This window comes from Lolium rigidum, chromosome 5 (genome assembly GCF_022539505.1).
Source record: "Lolium rigidum isolate FL_2022 chromosome 5, APGP_CSIRO_Lrig_0.1, whole genome shotgun sequence".
Lineage (NCBI taxonomy): Eukaryota > Viridiplantae > Streptophyta > Magnoliopsida > Poales > Poaceae > Lolium > Lolium rigidum.
In genome coordinates this window covers 45,659,156-45,680,855 of record NC_061512.1, presented here as the reverse complement: position 1 = coordinate 45,680,855, position 21,700 = coordinate 45,659,156, and the positions used below count along the sequence as shown (strand labels likewise).

General features: G+C 42.7%; 2 protein-coding genes and 1 long non-coding RNA gene across 3 annotated transcripts; 1 reads left to right on the top strand and 2 right to left on the bottom strand.

The window, feature by feature from the left end:
- Window positions 1–187: 187 nt before the first annotated feature.
- Window positions 188–2,426, bottom strand: LOC124651450 (14-3-3-like protein GF14-B). The gene is made up of 5 exons (XM_047190539.1): window positions 1,986–2,426; window positions 1,794–1,872; window positions 1,531–1,653; window positions 384–500; window positions 188–285 (listed from the first exon to the last, which is right to left on the bottom strand). The coding sequence occupies exons 1-5, from the start codon at window positions 2,393–2,395 to the stop codon at window positions 232–234; spliced, it is 783 nt and encodes a 260-aa protein (XP_047046495.1). The 5' UTR covers window positions 2,396–2,426; the 3' UTR covers window positions 188–231.
- A 1,460-nt stretch (window positions 2,427–3,886) lies between these two features.
- On the bottom strand, window positions 3,887–5,095 carry LOC124655913 (protein NUCLEAR FUSION DEFECTIVE 4-like; the record flags this gene model as incomplete). The annotated part of the gene is made up of 2 exons (XM_047194742.1): window positions 3,887–4,115; window positions 4,215–5,095. Coding segments are annotated over 2 exons (1,110 nt in total), but the record flags the coding sequence as incomplete, so codon positions are not given.
- Window positions 5,096–9,889: 4,794 nt separating this feature from the next.
- On the top strand, window positions 9,890–14,040 carry LOC124658186. The gene is made up of 4 exons (XR_006989045.1): window positions 9,890–10,050; window positions 10,503–10,612; window positions 11,374–11,462; window positions 12,302–14,040. It is a non-coding gene; the product is annotated as an uncharacterized LOC124658186 (long non-coding RNA).
- Window positions 14,041–21,700: the final 7,660 nt, after the last annotated feature.

Below are 21,700 nucleotides of genomic sequence, written 5' to 3'. Positions count from 1 at the left end.
CCTTGCTTCTGATTGCCATATGTCCTGGAGGAGGACCAGGCAGTACTTGTGACCGAAGAGGAACATATTTGACCCACCCAATCTTCAGCTCATAGTCGTACAACACCTAAGATAAATAATTTCAGTAAATTACAAGCAAAAGTAGAAGTAGTATTTCAAACCGATCCATAACACACTGCAGTGCCAATAGACAGTACCAAATACTATGTCATGGGGTGGGTAAAGCCAGCTTTACTCGGCGGCTCCCTTCGGGGCCTCCCTGATCTCCTCCTCCGCGGTGTCCTCCTGAAGCCAAGACAACATCAGTTACGAGATAGTTCATAAAACAGGACGTTTTTTAATAGCACCAGAAGAAAAGTATGTGTTTGAGAGATTGCCGGTACCGTGATGTCTGAAGACCACAGGGTCAAGTTGTCACGAAGGAGTTGCATGATCAAAGTGATGTCCTTGTAGGATTCCTCGCTCAGGGTGTCCAACTCCGAGATGGCCTCATCGAAAGCCTGAAGTTAGGAACATCATCATGATAAGAAGTTGCAAACAATGTTTCAAGAATGATGAAACGATTATGAAAAGAAATACGATAGGAGACTGAAGTCAATGTGCCAGAAGAATTACTTCTTGGAATTAACTACGACAAGTTACTACAAAACATGTTGCCAAGTACTCAAATTTGTAGCAATGAAAAGATTACTGAGTGTGATTATTAAGAACTTTGGAACTTCATGATGAATAGTTAGCCAAGTTTTGCTACAGATGCTTTTATTTTTGATCCAATCTTCTCTAGAATGCACTACAATATACCTAATAGAAAAGGCATTTGGAGAACAGGTCAAGAACAGAATCTCATTCATGTGTCATGACAGCTAACAGAAACACTGGGTCAACCAATAATAAGGACAGATACTTAATGATAATAATCATTTGAGATTAGGTACATGAGTGACTGCATGTTTCTTTTTGTGGGCTCACTCAGCGCCTCAGTTGACAAGCAATACAAGGATTTTGCTGTCTCCCAAAACAGAGCTAAATATTATGGAAGTTCCATTGGTTCTACAAGTCAATGACAAAATAGTAAGGAAGACAACTAATCTGAAGTGTCTCGTGCTCTGCCCATGATACAAGCAAAAAGTGATCGCCAAAATATAGCAAGGAAGGGGTAGTCAATTAGCAGAAGATCAAATTGCTTTCGTTCTCAAGTAGTGAAATTAAAGTGTGATGATGCATAATATAATCTACTGCATCACCTAACGGCTATTCTTATCCCTTTATTGTGCTTACAATACTGCTTTGCAGAAGTCAGCAATGTAAAGATGACAAAACAGAATATTAGCCAGATGGCTGCTGCTCTAGCAGTGATACACTGTTAGTAAGGCATGCATGTATTATGATATTTTCAATTTGTAATTACCAGTTGACTAAATAAAACATGAAGGCTTCATTCAGGAAAAAAAAATTCACTACACATATATTGTGTACCTAGCAGGGCACAAACAAAAAACAGAGCAGTCTAGCTGGTGCAGAAAAACTAACCTGCTTTGCGAAGTTGCAAGCACGATCAGGCGAGTTGAGGATCTCATAATAGAACACCGAGAAGTTCAGCGCCAGCCCAAGCCTAATGGGGTGAGTTGGAGCCAGCTCAGCCAAAGCAATATCCTGAGAGATTGTAGACAAACCAAACCATTTAAGTAAGGGAAGTACACAAGCTAAATAAATCACAAAGACATGTTTACAAAAAATTATAGAAGAAAGAATGATTCTTGAGCAAGAATTTATATGAAGATAAAATGGTGAACCTGAGCAGCCTTGTATGCCACCATGGTATTCTCAGCAGCATCCTTCCTCTCAGCCCCACTCTTGAATTCGGCAAGGTACCTATTAATCACAATTGATTGATTCAGAGGTCAATGAAAATTCACAATCCATTAATTAATTAATGAAGAATGTCTGCTTGCCGGAGCCGGCCATCATACTACTATTATTGTTACCTGTAGTAGTCACCCTTCATCTTGAGGTAGAAGACCTTGGACTCGGGAGCGGTGGAGGAGGGGACGAGGTGGGTCTCGAGCAGCTTGAGGATGCCGTCGCAGATCTTGGTGAGCTCGGTCTCGATCTTGTCGCGGTAGTCCTTGATGAGTGTGACGCGGTCCTCGTTGCCGCGGCTCTCCTCCTTCTGCTCGATGGAGGAGATGATGCGCCAGGAGGCGCGACGCGCCCCGATGATGTTCTTGTAGGCGACGGAGAGCAGGTTGCGCTCCTCGACGGTGAGCTCCTCCGAGTCGACCGTCTTGGCCACCTTCTCCATGAACTCGACCATCTCCTCGTAGCGCTCGGCCTGCTCGGCGAGCTTGGCCATGTACACGTTCTCCTCCCGGGAAAGCTCCGCTGGCGCCGACATGTTTGATGGTCACGGCTTGTTCCAAACACCAAATCTGCAGGATCACAGATAAAAAACAACAACGGTCAGCTTACTGTTAGCTCCGAAAAGAAATTCTCAGTATTTGATAAATGTGTATACAGAAAGCAACACAAATTGAGAAGCAGAATCGCAAGAGAAGCAATTCTGCCTCGTTTCGTTCCTGACAGGCCAGGGCCAAAAAACAAATACAGGTCTGAAGTTTGAATTACGTATTGTACAAGAGAAGTGTTGCAAGAGAAATCTAGAGTTGGAGGTCAACTAAATCCCCCTTGTATCGCATCATGTCCTCGGATCTAATATGGTTTAGCAAATCAACAGACGAACGAAACACGAATTACGCGAGCATACACCTGAACCAAACACCTATTAGCCTTGGCGCACGATCTCGTAGAGTTTGTGTCAATCTTCATATTATATATATTTGTAAACACCAATGATAATCAAGCATTAACGGAGTTTGCTAGGCAAATTGATAGCCATGGAGAGCCAAATGAGAAACCAGCGATCCTCTCTTTATATATTTCCTATAGGTATAAATACATGATTCTGAGATAACAATAGTAAAACACAAGGGTCCCATGTAGGGCCATAAAGAAGTTGTAAGATGAAACATTAAAAAAAGGAGAAACAATGATCTCATATCACTACCTAGAGCAGAACATATGAAATAGCTAGCATAGAAGGCAGATGTTCATAATAATATATAGACAACACGTGGGAGTCATAGCCGTAGACCTCAAAATCACGATGGATTGAGTCATCTTCAGCTCACCCATAGTACCCAGAGAACTGCTCAACTTCGGTGAAGTCAGACCCAGTGTCCCAGTCACATATGGATATGCTGATTAAAATCAACTTCGGTGAATGTTTGGTATTGTGTGCATAAGGGTAGAACATAGCTTCGGTCACAAATTGCCCTTCTCCAACAGCTCGGCTCTAGCACTTGGGGCATGGAAGCTATAGTTTCTCCATCATGGCTTTTAGCATGACGCTGGCAGCTATATTGATGGTCTCCATCGATTCCCTAGCATGGATTCTGACCTGACCTGAGTAGAAAAGGTACAGTAGTGAGGGCCCACAATAAGAATTTCGAGAATGCAACTTTGAAATTATGAAGTGACACAAATTCTAAGACCTAAAGCCCCGACTTACACGGTCAATTGACCAAGCTAATAATTGAATATTTCAAGATTACCAATATTCTAATGAGTTGCTAGCATTATTTTAGCTAGCTCTAAGCCTCTTACTTAATTCTTTATGCAACATAGGCCCTAAAGAATGTTTGGCTTGTCTCTAAGATGCAATAAGTATTGGGAGTAGATAGTTTTCTAACAACGATATGTACAACCATCGCTTATATATACTAATTAGGGGCTTTCTCCCAAGGAAAATGAACTATGGTATTATCCAAATGGATTTCTGTGCTATTAGTATCTAAAGACCATTTAGAGCTAAAATCAAGTGTGCGCCTTAGATATAGATGTGCGCCTTAGATATAGATGTGCCAATGCTATTCGGTCCAAAGAGCTCGGCTGTGACTGACACTGCCGCAGCGAAGATGAACCCTGAGCTTAGGCCAATCAGAGCTGTTCCTGCTACCAGAGTGTTCTCGCCTTCCGAATTCCACAATAGGAAGAAGGCCATTGGCATAGGCACCAATGCGGCCGCGAGCCACCCTGTCCGAGCAAATGACACCTTCCTGCATGTAGATTTCATACATAGTACAGTCAGTCAGGAGGCTATTTCAACGAGAAGATACTTGTATGCATATAGATTATAGAGTAAGAAAGGGAGAGACCTGTGAAGGAATTCAGGAAGCGCAGAGAGAAGGCGACCGAAGAAGGAGCAGGAGGAGTAGACGGCAAGGAGCATGGTGAGCTCCGATTGCCGGTGCAGTGACTGCGCAATCTGCCCTAGGTTGTTGCTGTACACCAGCCCAACAGTGGCACCACAGAAGTAGGCTGTGTAGTAGAGCCAGAAATCAACACACCGGAGGAGCCTCTTCGCGCTATGCTCCTCACCAAGAACCAGCACCCGGCCCTTCTCTAGTATCGTCCCATAACAACAGCCCTGCAGCTGGTACTCACTTTGGTACTGATCATTGCTGATTAGGAGCGGCTTTTGTGGGTCACCATTGTTGAGTGGCATCGCATAGTCTTCAGGGCCACTGATGTCCACATCAGAGCAACATGAGGCAGCAGGGATGATTAGAGGAAGGGCGAGGAGGGCCATAGCGCCAGAGAGAACGACCCACGCAGTGGAGCCGGTCGAGGTGAAAGACCCGAGGATCACTAGATATACTCCAGTGACGACAGCGAGGATGTAGAATCCGAGAAAGACACGCTCATCATGCTCGGGCTTGCTGTGGATGTTGTGGCGGTCCTGTTGGCGGCATATGAGGATCACTGGGAGTGCAAGAAGGGAGATAGCGAGAGGGAGAATGGCGTTGAGGAGGAGGTACACGGAAGCAGTGTAAGGGGCAAGAGCATTGGCGAAGAGAGTGTAGAAGGCAGCGCTGAGGCCGTTGAAGCTTGTGGAGAGAGAGAGTGCTAGGGGGCGGCTGCTGGCAGAGAAGCTGCGTGTGCAGACGACAAAGCAAACAGTGTTGAACCAGCATATGCTGCACCCTGCTACCAGGCAGGCCAAGAACAAATGAATCAGAATCAGTCCATCAGTTAATCATATTCCATTTGCTAATCCCACATATATCCAGTTCAGTTTATGCACTTTTAGTGGGTTTCCTGCTAGCGCCCCAGCTCTCTATCCCTTTCTTTCTTTTCTTCATTTAATTGATGTCCTTGCAGTGAACTTTGTATTCCCATTATGCAATTAATGGAAAGGGGTTAGCCTGGTTGGGAACAAATTTAGTTCAGTTTGTGCACTTGCATATATATATATATATTCATTGAAATTTCGAAGGGGACACAGATATTTGCCAGTCCAGGGAGATTTTGTAGGAATGATCAATCCATAAATGTAATTCAATTTCAATATTTTGGTTAGGAAAATGTCCTAGAAGAAAAACAAGAGGAAAAAAACCAGATATAACTTAACCCGAACAAAGGGGATCTTCGCTCTAGCCATGTTCCATATAGGGCCACTTCATCGCGAATCAGGGATTTGGTTAGCAAGTGAAATAAGTGGTTACCGGCTGATAATCGGAATTCCCACCCTTCCGGTAAATGAATTTGCCGGGCAAAAAATCTCATGACCCAAATACAATTTGGTTTCAATTTAGGCTGGTCGGTTAGTCAAACCTAAACCATATGTGTTTCCCCTCCGCTAAGCAACCATGCCCCAACCCATTTGACAGGAACTTTCGCTTTCGTTTCCTCCAAACATTATATTCAAAATATTTAGACACTATTGAGTTAGAAATTCAAATTTTGTTTGAGAATCTTGTCCAATATTTGACTGGTTATATGTAGTAACCATGGTTACGGAAATCCTGCCCCCTACCGAGATTTTTCTTACCGATACCCAAATCCTTGTCTCGAATACACATGACCAGACCTTCAAAAGTTAGCTCCTCATTTTAGAAAATCCACCTATTTCGTTCACGCCATAGCCGATAGGAGGAGAATGGTTTGTGTTCCATTTCTCTTGTCCGCCGGTGAGCGCATTCGGCAAAGCTGAGGCCATTCCGAGATTGGGTGTTGACCATTAGGCATGTGTGATTAACTGATTATTATACGGCTTCTCGAGAGCAAGAGGAGACTTTAACGAGGTGACATCAGCAAGTAAGTTCTAGCGTACGTGCGAAGCACGTGGTTAGATACTGAAATGTGCGGAACTAAGCAAACTACTTGTAAGCCAGATGATAAACTAAGCCAACCACCGTACCTGCGTGAACCGATCGAGGCATTGGCTCGTGCTGATTTCCTAAAGATATTGCAAGCGTGGACTTGATCCACTAGCTAGCTTGTACGCAGAAGCTTCGGTGGCATTCATGGTTCATGGGTACATACAGCTAGCATCGCGTCCAAGTATAAAACAGTGCACTTGCTATAATTTTCATGCTGCGATCGACCGAATATAGGGCCGACAAGTCTTGGATCGATCTCATATGCTTCACAGGAGTTGACATACCACCATCGCATCTACTCCCTCTCCCTTGGCAGCCCAAATTAAACTGTCAAAACGTATTATATTTAGTAACAGGGGAAATGTCTCTATTCTTCCATATATAGAGACATATATGGTGCAGTATTTCAAGATTCCCATATCACTCTTGCATTGTCTTGATGTCTAAGATGTGACCCGAAATCAGTTCTTCTGTTTTCGTGGGACATCACATTACTTTTTTCTGTTGCGACGCAACATTAGATAGCCCATGGGCAATTGCCTTACACATCTATGCACCGGCTGGCTAGTGTTCCCACACATGTTCAGATGTACTAGAAACGTTTTGAGAATTAGGCACCATTTGATTCGACTAGCTAACCAGATATTTCAGTGAATGGAACAAGCATGAACTGTTCATCTTTTTGTTGCAACAAAAATCAACGCATGCGATTGTTGGTTTGGCCGGACAATCATAGATTCACGATGGAGAGGTAGCTTCTGTTTCAAGCAAAACCTCAAAAGCTGCCGCGACCACAAAGCCATGAGCAGAAAGCAAATCTATAAAGTCAAATAGTACTCAACACTCTGTGATTGCAGAAGCAGCAAATCGTACCGGCCGTTCCTGTTCAGCAAATCTTACCTAGAGATAATGGCATGATGCTCTGTCCAACTGAACCAACTACCTCGTGTCTGAATCTTTCTGAACACTTGGTGTGCTGATTTTTCCTGACTTCCTTTTTCAGAAGGTGTGCTGATTTGTTTTTCCTGACTTCCTTTTTCAGAAGAAGGCGAGGTTCGAGGCCGTGCCGGACGAGATCATCTGGTTCTGAGTCGTCGAGATCACCCGAGCTCGATTGTCACAGTTTTGCGGCCCGTCTCTGATCACTGCTGCAGGAGTATCTGAAGAACAACACCATCATGAAGAGATGTGTTCTCTCGGCGGCCGTAAGAGAATTTTTTTACGTGCACGCAGGTTGTTGGCTGGGAACACGAGAAGCTGCATGTGAAATCAAGAAGGGCTTCCTGACTCCCTGACCTCTAGTTGCTTGCTGCAACACATCAGGGTTGTGGCTTTGTTGTGTCTTCTCATTGTACATATTTGTTGTTCAGTGCGAATCTTACTATTTTTTTTTTTGGTTCGTTGCCCTCTTTTCACCTGAGCGCCCACCTTGCAGCATTCATATGGATTATGTTCCTAGGTAAAGCTTTTCTTTCGAGGAAGCAACCTCGTGTTCATCATCACTTGATACATGCAATCATCCTTATTAGGGTCTTTCTGGGGCTTAGGGTTTAGGGCCGGCCGCCCTTCTCCCACGCCTCACCTCCCTGCCGCTCCGCCTCCCCAAGCGACCTCCATCCAGCAGGAGTGACGCCGGCCCAAGCACGAGGGGCTCCTGGAGCTCCGCCCATTCTGGAGGTGAACGGGACGATTTCAGGCTGCCACCGTCTGTGCTGCTCGCCGGGAAGACCATGTTGATGCCATCAGCAGGTGAGCCGCTTCAGATCCTTGTGCTGGTTAGGATTTCATGTATTCCCCTTTTATCTTTATTTAATTGTCAGTATTGAGTAGTTTTTTCTCTCTCAGAAGCCATTATCTGCAGGGAGGAGCACTGCCTCCATCAGCACGAGGAGTGTGCCATCTCCGACAGGTGAGTTGGTTGCCGCTGCTGCTCCTCTCCCTCCTTCAGGCTGAAAGTGGAGCCAAACCCCTCCCCTGGAACATCTCATATTTTATTGTGCAGATCCATCTTCTCTATGTTTAGAAGGTGTTTGATGTAAATCCTAGCTAAGATTAGTGTATGTATAATTTATGCTCCATCTTGCTCTTTGCATTCTTGCAATCAAGGTACCAGAATGTTAAGGAGAGGCATTTCATATGAGTTGTTGCTCCGTACTCACATCTCTGTTCACTAACAATGATCATGTTCTTCTTTTGGTTTGACTCATCTAGGCATCAAGAACAAGAAAGTTTGAGAAAAAAGGTAGAGTACGTGTTTATGCGACTTACAAAGGTTTTCGACAACGAGGGTGGTGATAAGATCCAAAGTTTTTGTGTACTGGCCTATTGAAGTAATTATCATATTTCTTTAATTCCAATATCTTTCTGTGATCTGCAGCTTTTGTTTGCTAGACACTTCGCCAATTCAGCTCCTATGTAAACCTTTTTTGGCCACGGGAATATAATGAAAATACGTGCAAGCAAGTATGGTATTCATCCTCTTTTATATTCTCTACATTTGTGCAATTTTTTAGACCTTTCAGATGATAATGTGGTGGGCAGCCAAAACCGGAATTTATTTTTCAATTTTAAATAATAGTTAAATCTTGATGAATATTTAAGGATGGGGATTTATGGTTGTTCTGATAGGAAAGGCCAACACAACTTCCACTTGAATATGAGCTCTAGGTGCTAATATATTCATTTTAGTGCTTTGGCATGATTCTACCTGTTTCACCTACGTATTTCTGAATTTTGTAGGATCAAATACATGAGCCAAACCAAAGGCCACCACAGCTCGCCCCCTCTGTCCGTCTCTGCGAAGATGTTGCACCATACTAATTCATCTTTTCGTAGATTAAGATCGAGCTGCCTAGCCAGCCAAGAAATCGAGGCCAGCCTACTCCTTTTCTTCTTTCTTTTAGCAGCCTCTCGCTACAGATTTACTTTTACCAAATAGTTCATCGGGTCTCGCCAGTGTTGTTGAGTCAGCGTTCCGGTTCAGGCCGAGAACTTCACAGGTTCCTCATGGTGCTTGCATTCGCTAGCAAATAAAATGTAGAACTATTGTTTTGTTTCGAGTTGTAGCTCTGGTTGCTGTAAATCCTATGTTCTAAAAGAGAGCAAATGTATCAAGATCTGTACCACGGTGAAATATCTAGGAGCAGATTTATAGTCTCTCGAAACATACTCTGCTACCTATATAAATTCCAAGAAGCTGATAACATATTCAGCTGAAATTTATTGTAAGAAATAAAAATTCTCTACTGGCCTTCTTTACGTGCTTAGCCTTGCTTGGTCCCTTGCTATTGGTGATAACATATTCAGCTGAAATTTATTGTTTAAAATTATCTTGTCTTTTGTGCTACTCATATGCCTACACAAAAGGCTGGACACATGTTGTGTCTGTTATTTCCTACATGTCGGCTATAATTATAGAAATTAGATCGGAATAACTGTCGACTGCTGGGTTTTCCTTTTAGCCAAAGTTCACATAGCTCATAAATAATTCAGATTCCTAACCTGGACTTTATAGAGTTGTATGTATCCAGCTAATAATATATTTTCACATGGAGTACCTACAATCCAAATTTCTAACATTGTTTTTGTAGCTTCATGTGTCTGAATTATCTATCACCTGCTGATTCAATTTATGTTCAATATTTATTTCCAAACTATGATGCTTCCCAGTTTCTTCCGCCAACCTTGCTGGTTCTCTGATTTGGCTCTAGCGTCTTGATGAAGACTGTCAAATCCCGGCTACTACCATGTTCGTGGCTGCGGTTCATAATGCCCCTGCACCCAGCTGCTTTTTGGAAGACAACAATTTCATAGTAAAGGGTCTTCCCAGGTTAGTTCCACGGTATCTAAACAGATTGTTTCAATCTTCTATGGCCTATCCAAACAGATTCTTTTGTTTTGTTTTTACTGTTTCTGCATTTCATTTTAGTGGAAATTAAAGCGAGGTACCAAGATATTATTGTTCTAACTTTGTTTAGAAATTTTTTCTGAAATTTAGCCTCAGTAGGATGTAAATCAAGCTATCGTTCTAGCGGAGAACAATGTCTATACTTCTCAATAGATCAGTAATAGCTGGATAATACTAAATGAACATTCTTTTTGTGATCTTTGATGCATGCCAGTCTAAATTTTACCGTGTTACCATTGCAACTTTTTCTAGGCTAAATTATGTTTGTATGCGTCTCTCCGTTGATGTGCTATTATGCTTTGAACTGTTGTTTTCTCCTCTGTTAAGTTGGTAATGCCAACCTTGCGTATCATTTTAGCTCATTGGTGTAGCAGGGAAGATTTAGACAACCAGTCATGTGGACGGGCTGCTGCCACAGCTGAGGTTCCATCATGCCATGTGCCTCACCTCACTTTCTCAGATTGAGATATGGTGAAAACGGAAGGTATGCATTAAGTATATTGGTTTTATTATGTTCAAACCATCAATTCAGTTGCATATCATAGGTCAGTAGTCATCTCTCCTTCAGAAAGATTCATGTGTTGTCTTGATTTTGTTCTCACAGGTCATAAATCCAAATTCGTGAATTTGTTTGATTTCTGGGTGCCTTTAAATTGGTTGATCCAGAATCATATGATGTTATTGGTGATGGCCTTCTCAATCCACCAATATTGTTGCATTGGATCTGAGGGTGTAATGGTGGTCTGCCCATTCTCTCATTTACTCTCCTTTGATTTTTTGTGTGTGATCCGACTTTGAGCTCTGATGTATGTGTGCGACATGCATTTTTGCTCGGTAAATAGCGTGAGATTTGAAATGTGTGTTGCCTAATGTTTACAAATGAGAAGCGTAATTAGTTTTTTTAGTTACACTAACAAGCTTTGTTGAAAGCTTGATGGTTCATTTTGCTACATGTATACTAGATCTCTGTCATGTGTGGAGTGGATAGAGAAGTCATCAACAGTTGATGCGTGACTAGGAGGAGTCGTTTTCACTGTCCTATTGATTAAGACATGTTAATTACTACTTTGGGTTTTTATTTTTCATCCCTGATGATCCCTAACAAATCTTAAATATCACATGTAACTGGGCGGAGCATTGACACTAGCGCAGCTGCTCCTTGGTACACAAATTGGTTCTTTGTTGTCCAAGGGGTATTACTGTTCTGAATTTGTGTAATGGTTTTTTTTTCATCTGGTCTGCAAGGACGTGGGGCTCAGTGGTCAGCGTGGCCGTCAGAGTCATCGGTTCTCCATGTCTTCAGGCCTGAAGTTCGGCTCAGATTTGGAAACAAGGTAAGTTATGTTGCTTTTCTCCTCAGTTCTTGTAAAGTTATGTTCTTTTGTTCCTAGAATAATATGTAGAGAAGAAATACGGAAAGTATTATAGCAACCGTGCATGTCAACGTTCTTTAAGAGTTTGAGTTAGATACTGGAGAACCTAACTTAAAATCTACACTAGATTCTTCAGGTTTCTAAGGAGAACACTTAACACACATGAACAAATTAAAAGGGAAGAGGGGTATAAGAAATGTTCATATATGTACTAAAGGACTAAATATGTGGGGTACTTTTAAAAAATCAGGATCTACAAACAGAGAAGCAGCATATAGGATCTTATTTCAAGTCGGGTATACCATGAAAGCTTGGGGCCTAGGTAATAGCCTCTGTGTCTTAATGATGTAAAACATATTTAGCCATTTCTAAATGCAAAAATAGATCATTGTCTCGAGGTAAGTGTATAATTAAATATTTCTTTGTATGATGTGTAGCTAATTGTGCAGAAGAACAGGGCTTGTGAATACATTTAAATATTTGATGCATCATCTCATATCAACCATTTGTCGAGGGAGAAACGTTGATATAACTGTATATAATGAATAGGAATGAGACCTTTAGTAGAAGATTATGCCCCAGAAATCAACTGATATGCCTTGTTAGTCGACTTATCATGATCTTAAATTTTGAATTTTGACCCTACACCTTCCTAAAATTGTACAACCTACTGGAGTTCATGTTTTTATTTATTACAACGGGGAGCATAGTTCACTTATTCACGGGACCTGATCCTTAGAACTTCTGTAATGTTAGGATCTTCTTTTATTATTTCTGAGTTTAGATATATTCTTTGGCAGACCAAAACAATTCATATACATTCGAAACTTATGAAGATAAAGCATGGCAAGTATAAGCTATATGTACAGAACATCCATTGGAGAACATTTCCATGCTTGTGAATAGATGGAATGTACAACACCTCAAGTGAGCTTCTTCTCTTCTTAATTAATCCAGATCCAGGTGTGAATCGTTGCTGAGTGCCCATATTTAAATGAGTGCCCAGATTTTTGCATATGATAGGTACTGGCTTTCTTTTGAATATTGTTGCAGATGAAGTACTAAAATCAATGTAGCATTATCAATTAGGTATGGTTAGTATCTATAGCAGTAGTTGGTGAGAACTAAATCTACCATAGAGAGCAGGTACTGTTTACTCTACCAAGGTCTTTTAATCATTGAGTTATATCTTTTTGACAGATATACACATGATGCACCTGTTTTTTGTTTATGATAGGTTCTCACTTGCTTTTGAATAGTTGGTGCCAACCTCTTAAATTATGGAAGACTTTCCTCATGGCTATTACTACAGTTGTTAGCCTCAAGCCTTTCCTGTCTTGATAGCTCAAAATAATTTTTATTTCCCATCATTACCATATGCTCTCATGTCCTAGGCAGTAATTTTTTCGCCATGCCCTCATGTATATTTGTGTTACAAATTCAGCTCTGCCTTTGTGTGTTTCAGAGGGTGTTGCCGCTGAAGTCAGGTGTTTGCCTTTTCTCCACCCTGTACTTTTTGTTTACATAAATGTTTGCATGTTCTGTTTCTAAAGGGTATTTTTCATGTTTTGTGTTGGTTGGGTTCTTTTCATTTTATTCCTTCCATACCACATGGTGTTCTGTCTATTCTTCCTCTATTCATTTGTTGTGGTTGGTTGCTTCACGTCATTTGACCTCCTATTCCTACCAATGCCCAAGGTGGGTGGTGATGTTTCTGTCCTTGTAGGCGTTGCTAATCTCAAGTTACAAACCTAGATAAACTGTTGACTCTATTCATGTGTCCGTAATCTCCATGAAAGTATCCCGCTCATTGGTTTATTTCCAGATTGTTTGTTCTTCATGTGTGTATGAACAATGTTGTCAGCAATATTGCAAATATTAAGGTTCGCTTGAAATTTTCAGTGTGCACCCCATCTCTGTTCTTTTATGGTGGGGTATCTGTTCTTCTGCACATAGACGAATAGGATCTAATCAAATGTTTAATTAGAGGTATTTATTGGTGGACTAATTAAAGAGCTGATCTGTTGAAAGGATGAACGAATTCAGGTTGCAGCCCTGTTGAAAGGATGAAAGGATTCACAGGTTATAGCGCTGTTGAAAGGATGGAAGGATTCAGGTTGCAGCCCTGTTGAAAGGATGCAAGTATTTAGGTTGTAGCCCTATTCTCTCCTTCGTGAACTGATGAAAGGCTGCCCAAGTAGCACACCATTCAAGTTGTAGCTCAAGTTGGCGATTTATAGATCTATAGCTAAGTTGCATAGTGAGGTGAACATGAAGAGTTAAGAAACTATTGAAATGACATGGTTTGGTGGTGTGCTATGCCGAATTATCCCATAGGCAGCCTATGTAGATGTTACTTTTGTTGTTCCTTTCTCACTTGTGTTGCTCTTGATAGAACCATCGTGTGTTTGTGTGATTTATCTAAATTTTATCATATCGACTTCGTTTTTGTAAAACCCAAGAATCATTTCAACACCTTATTTATTTCTATGTTCTACTAAAATGTTAATCTACGTGAGTTTCATGGGATCGTGCCCTAAGGCCTGATACCAATTGAAAGGCGTTTATCATTTTTGGAATGTGCTCAGGGAAATGTATAAATTGTTGTTCGATTCCAGTAGTGGTCGTAGTGCTTTATATTGAATCATATTATTACGTCTTAGATCTAATCATCATATTATTACGCCTGAAATTGGTTTGACTTATGCAGAATTTCAATATGAAAAATAGTAAAGAAGTATTATTATATTGGTAGCCATTTTTATCACTTTTATGCGAAATAAATTTGGCATGAGCTTCACGGGATCGTGCGCCAAGGCGCATATCAAAATAGACAGTATCCTTCTAAATAAATATTGTAATACAGAAAGCTATTTCTTCTCCTCTTACAAGACAGAGAACTAATAGCACAAGCTCAACACAAAGATGATAACAATATATGTAAATAACACAGAGAACTACTGTTACAAGTTTCACTCTCATTCTGCAAAATATTTACAATTAATTGATCGATGTTATGATACAGTTTGTTTGAGTGCTCTCGTATGTTAATTTGCTCCACATCCGCTTGACTATTGTTTCCATCTTCTCTCCTTCGGTTGCATTGTGAAGGTTCCAGCAAGTCTCTAGCAGATACGGATTTTCTCATCTGACATCCTATTTCTAAATATATCAAAAGTACATTTGGAGTTCTACAACTTATAAGTGGTGTTGTACATAAACGAGTTATGTATGCTTGACACACTATTCTCTATCGTTGTCGGGAGATCATCCTTAGTATACAATTGGTAATTAAGCTGCAGAATATAGGAAAATTATATTTTCTTGCCACCATTGACAGAACATACTTATTTCGAGATAAAATCAATCAAAACATTCACATCTAAAAAGCATGTATATCTACAGGATTAAACAATGGAACTTAGAATTTTGCTGGCAAACTGATTTTTCCCCCAAGATTAAGGGTGTGTTTGGTAGACTGCCTCACCTTGCCAAGCATCTCTCTCCTCATACAAGCTGATCTTAGCTTAGCTGAGCAGATATTCGTATAGTGTGTTTGGTAGTCTGTGTCTGTTCAACCAAGCTGAGGTGAGATGTTGTTTGGTAGAGTGTGGTTACGTAGCTAGGCTGAGCTGAGATTTGTTTGTTTGGTAGACTGTGTCTGTATAGCTGAGAATTTGTTTGACAAAGGCCAAGACATCAGATTTATGAAACATTTAAGTAGAATATTTTAACAGTGGCATCATAAATAATATTTAAACACACACTGCAAGATTTGAAATACCTGCATGTTCCAAAATAATTTCATATCACAAAGTCTGCATGCATACATGCTACCTAATGATCCATATTACATAAAATAGAGATCCATAAGTTCTAATTACTATTACAGCATAGATAATTTTTCTAGTGACATGAACATCAAGTCAAACAAGATCGGGATTTTTGGCTATGATACGCTTGAACGCAGCTTGACGAACTTCAGTTTCCATCTTGACGAAATTAAGACCTTGACCCTTATGCTCCGTCAAATAATCTAGAACAGCCAACTTTTGATCCATTTCATAATCGGTAAGGCCCATAACAGTATGATACAAATCTGGATGTGTTTCAGTATGGCATGTGTTATTGATAGCCACAGCCACATCACGCAATGCATCAGACATGTTGTTTACCTAAATTTTATCTTCCTCACTCAAAACAAAGGTCCTCTTCCTCTTCTTATTTGAGCTAGAAGGTGGTGAAGGAGTAGTTGTCCCAACGCCTTGAACACCAGATTCAAAGTTGGCTTGACCTCCCACAAAACCTTCAGCACTTGTGTCTTGACCCTCCAAATCAATAGTATTCTCTGGACACTCTACCTCAATGGCTTTCCCCAAAGGCTCATTTGACCCATTGCAAACTTTCCTGTTGCTAGCTTATCGGCAAAGCAAGCTTCCATATATTCGAAGTTGACAAGTGGTGTGTTCAGAAATTCAGCGTCCTTCGGAGTGTCCTACACAGCATGTTTCGAACACATTTCAGCAACATACAACAACAGAATTATGATATTTCAGCCATGTGTAATAAGCTATGGATATAATAAATTTCAGCACATAATGAAATACCTGAGTGTGGCCCAAATAATGTTGCTCGTCTAGAAGAATCATTTTTTTATCATCATCCCAAAGTGCCCCACTTAACACTCTCAACTTTTCAATTCATTGTAGAGCTCTAAACCTTGTGTTGTGGCCAACTACTAGGAGAAACATGGCTACTTGTTCCTCGATAGAAGTATGGATACTATCTTTCAATAATGACCTCTCTCTAAATAAGGTGCACAAGCGGAAAAAGGAGCTCTTTTCATCCTTAGCTGATTTAAACAATTTGTGTCACTCGAATGATAGATATATCTCAGATTTGATTCCCTAGCTATATCCATATCAATCCTACGGCCTATGGATATCATCGGTGTTTTCCTAGCTCTCCTTGAGATAAAAACCATGTATGCACCCATTACCGCTGCAAGACCGGCTGCTTTCACAATCAGTTGACGTCGCTTTTTTGCCAAATCATCCATCTAAACAAATACAAACAATAATTTCTTCCTTCATACATGCACATGGAAGAACATGCACTGCCCACAACAACAAAAATGCAAACATACAACAGGGAAAGAAATCAAGCCATAAAATGTGGTGATACCTCAGATGCAGGCTGTTGCCGGTGGGGGCGATGTGGATGAACTAGGGTTTGGAGAAGTGGGCGCACGTGCTGGGGAGAGGTTGGCGCCGGCCGCCGTCGGTGAAGGAAGCCGCGCGTGCGAGGTAGAGAGAGGAGCCGGCGCTCAGCCTGGACCGACCAGGGACCTCGCGACCTCCATGACGCGATTGGGATCCTGGTGGCACTAGTAGGAAAAGCCTCATCAGTGGCGCACCAAAAATGGATTCTGTGGCGCACGGGAGGTGCGCCACAGAAACTTCGCCACAAAAATAAGGTTTCTGTGGCGCACCTGCCCATGCGCCACAGAATTAAGGTTTACGTGGCGCACGTGTTCTTAGGTGCGCCACGAGAAAGCGTGCGCCACAGAATTGGTTTTCGGTGCGCCACGGAATTTGCTTGTATTATACACGATTTTGTGCTGCCTACTATACACATGCGGTTTATAGACAACAATATACGAGATATACGGGTTATATACAGCAACATTCAGATATAATATAAATATCATGTACATTGCACGGATATAACATAGACATCATCATCACATTACTTAGAGCCCGATCGAGATACATATATAGTGGCAAGTGTCAAATGTTTTGCATACAACTCTTAATTCATACAAAATTCACAATTTCGAGATACAAAGTAGTCTTCATCTGGTTCCTCCTTTGCTCCCTCATCTTTACCCACCAGGCTCGCTTGCATCGGGGTCTGATGTCTACGGGTGCTTCTATTCTTGTAGACAGTGTTGGGCCTCCAAGAGCAGAGGTTTGTAGAACAGCAGCAAGTTTCCCTTAAGTGGATCACCCAAGGTTTATCGAACTCAGGTAGGAAGAGGTCAAAGATATCCCTCTCATGCAACCCTGCAACCACAAAGCAAGAAGTCTCTTGTGTCCCCAACACACCTAATAGGTGCACTAGTTCGGCGAAGAGATAGTGAAATACAAGTGGTATGAATGAATATGAGCAGTAGTAACGGCGCCGAGAAAAGTGCTTGTCGGCGTGCGGTTGATGGTAGTAATATTGCAGGAAGTAAAGATGCAGTAAAACAGGTAAACAAGCAGCGATAGCGATATTTAGGAACAAGGCCTAGGGATCATACTTTCACTAGTGGACACTCTCAACATTGATCACATAACAGAATAAATAGATAGATGCTAGACTCTACACCCTCTTGTTGGATGATGAACACCACTAACTGTGTAGGATTACACGAACCCTTAATGCCGGAGTTAACAAGCTCCACAATATTCAATGTTCATATTTAAATAACCTTAGAGTGCATGACAGATCAACATAACCAAAACCAAGTACTAACATAGCATGCACACTGTCACCTTCACACTACGAAAGGAGGAATAGATCACATCAATACTATCATAGCAATAGTTAACTTCATAATCTACAAGAGATCACAATCATAGCCTACGCCAAGTACTACACGATGCACACGCTGTCACCATTACACCGTGCAGGAGGAATAAACTACTTTAATAACATCACTAGAGTAGCACACGAGATAAATTGTGATACAAAACACATTGCAATCATAAAGGGATATAAATAAGCACTTCACTATGCCATTCATAACAGTGAATAAGTATTCTGTGAAATATAGCCTAAGAGACCCACACGGTGCACACACTGTCACATTTACACATGTGGGACAAGGAGTCTCCGGAGATCACATAAGTAAAACCCACTTGACTAGCATAATGACATCTAGATTACAAGCATCATCATATGAATCTCAATCATGTAAGGCAGCTCATGAGATTATTGTATTGAAGCACATAGGAGAGAGATTAACCACATAGCTACCGGTACAGCCCCGAGCCTCGATGGAGAACTACTCCCTCCTCATGGGAGACATCAGCGTTGATGAAGATGTCGGTGGTGTCGATGGAGGAGCCTTCCGGGGGCACTTCCCCGTCCCGGCGGCGTGCCGGAACAGAGACTCCTGTCCCCCAGATCTTGGCTTCGCGATGGCGGCGGCTCTAGAAGGTTTTCTCTGGTTTCCTCGATCTTGGTAGGGTTTTCGCGACGGAGAACTTAAGTAGGCGGAAGGGCGGCGTCAGAAGGTTTCTGTGGCGCACGTGTTCTTAGGTGCGCCACAGAAAAGCGTGCGCCACATAATTGGTTTTCAGTGCGCCACAGAATTTGCTTGTATTATACACGATTTTGTGCTGCCTGCTATACACATGCAGTTTATAGACAGCAATATACAGATATACAGGTTATATACAGCAACATTCAGATATAATATAAATATCATGTACATTGCTGATGCATGTAATTGACACGTCCGTTGGGAACCCCAAGAGGAAGGTGTGATGCGCACAGCGGCAAGTTTCCCTCAGTAAGAAACCAAGGTTTAATCGAACCAGTAGGAGTCAAGAAGCACGTTGAAGGTTGATGGCGGCGGGATGTAGTGCGACGCAACACCAGAGATTCCGGCGCCAACGTGGAACCTGCACAACACAACCAAAGTACTTTGCCCCAACGAAACAGTGAGGTTGTCAACACTACTAGGAAAAGGCCTAGCCGTAATACTGCCAGCAGTGGCGCACCATGACTGCCGTGCGCCACTACTACTTAGCAGTGGCGCACCACAAAAAGGTGGGCCACTGTTACAAAAGTAGTAGTGGCGCACCTTGATAGTGGTGCGCCATAAGTAAGTGGTGACAGGAGGCCAGCTCCTCCCCCAACCTAGTAGTGGCGCACGTCGGAGGGGTGCGCCACCGCTGCATTTCTTACCTATGGCGCACGTTGGTGAGGTGCGCCACCGCTAGGAGGTGTCCAGAGCCCGTTTAGAGATGATAGGCTTAGCAATGGCGCACTTCGTCGGTGCGCCACTGCTACATAGGTTACCTATGGCGCATGTCGGCTGGTGCGCCACTGCTAGGGGGTGGCCGAGCCCATTTAGAGATGAGAGGCTTAGCGGTGGCGCACCACTTATCGGTGCGCCATTGCTATGTCACCCTAGCAGGTGGCGCACTTGCTAGGTGGTGCGCCACTGCTAACCCGGGACCATTTCCTGCTTTTAACCCTCCACTCACATGTGCCACCCACTTTCCCCAAACACTCTTCCACCACCACCTCCCACCAAATCTGGATCTGGTCGTGTTGCCCCTCCTTCCCACCTCATTTTCACCTCTTCATTCACCAAAATTAAGTTGGTAAACTTAATTTTCTTCATAGGTAAGTAATGGTGAAGATTTCTTAGCTCAATACCCTACTCAATCTCAACTTTTTACCTCATCCAACAGTCTAGGTCTCGCCGTATCGGTAACTTTGTTGGTTTTATGCTTTGTGTGTGACCGGTTCCGATCGTCTTGCACACACGTCATGCACATATGTTATGTGCGAAGCTCGATGATATCGCGCATGCGCGAAAAGCGTCACGTGCATGTGTGTTGTATGCGAAGCCTCCGGATCCACATGTGTTGTATATGCGAAGCCTCCACACATGTGTTGCATGTGTTTTTGTTTGCAGGGATTTGAAATGCGATGGAGTTGCCAATATTTTGCCGAAACGTTGATTCATTTCTGTTTCGGCGAATGTTGGGCATACTACGCATATACATGTCCTATTTTTAGGGAAGGTCATGCCAAAATTTTCTTTTGGTATGCTAAGATATCCATTTTCTCTATATCCGCGAGCGACCATGGTCCGCATGATGAGTGAAGGCGTTGTGGCTAGGTTTTTGAAAGCCGCGACAGCCGAGATGATTAGAAATAACCAAAAGGAGATAAGATGTCCGTGTCGAAGATGCAAGCTAACGAGCCTTATGGACCCTAAAGCCGATATGGTGCGGGACCACCTTCTCATGCGTGGTTTCATGGATGGCTATCGGTGGGAAGGCGACGAAGATGATTATGAATTTGTCCATGGGAATTCAACAAGAAGTAAGGAAGGAGGTGATCGGGATGTAGAAGATCTCGGGCATGATCGGGATGTAGAAGATCCCGGAGATGATGATGACCACAATGTAGGAGATCCTGGACCTGATGATGAGGAAGATCAAGATGGAGGTCATCATGACGATCATGAAGATGAAGACGATGGACCATCGTCGATGGACTGAGTGCAGGACCCTTATCTTCAAGAGCTGCTTCTCAAGCAGACGAGTAACGCAAGAGCTGCCGCCCGAGAGAAAGCCAAGATGGATCAACTGGAGGTAGACGCTGTTACTCCATTGTATAAAGGATGCAGGCCGGAGGATACCCGCCTGAAAGTAACGCTCATGGCTCTGGAGATGAAGGTAAAGCACAAAATGACCGACACATCCTTCAACGACAACATGTCATTCTGGCAGGAACGTCTTCCCAAAGGTAACACGTGTCCGACTAGTATCGAGGAGGCCAAGAAAATCGTGTGTCCTCTGGATTTACCGCATGTGAAATACCATGTGTGCTTGAACGATTGCATCATTTATCGGAACGAGCACGCAGAGTGTACCATATGTCCGGAGTGCGGCGTCGGTCGGTACAAGAAGGGGAAGAAAGCTCCTCGGAAGGTGGTGTGGTACTTTCCAATCACTCCTCGTCTACGGCGGTATTTCGCGGATCCTAAGCAAGCAAAGCTAATGCGCCGGCACGCGGAGATGAGGAAGGGAGAAGATGACGCGAGATGATCCGAAGAAAAAGAAAAAGGACAGGATGTTGAGACACCCTTCGGATGCTAGCCGGTGGAATGCGTTGAACCTCGAGTACCCGGAATTTGGGGACGATCCTAGGAACATAAGGCTGGGCGCGAGCACCGATGGAGTCAATCCGTTTGGCAGCCGAGCAGCACGCATAGCACCTGGCCCGTGTTTGTGTGGATGTACAACCTCCCCCTGGTTGTGCATGAAGAGGAAGTACATTCAAATGAGTATGCTAATTGAAGGGCCGAAACAACCAGGGAACGACATCAATCGTATATGGGGCTTCGAAAGAGGAGCTAGCCACGCTATGGGACACGCCTGCCAATACGTGGGACGCCGCCGCGGAAG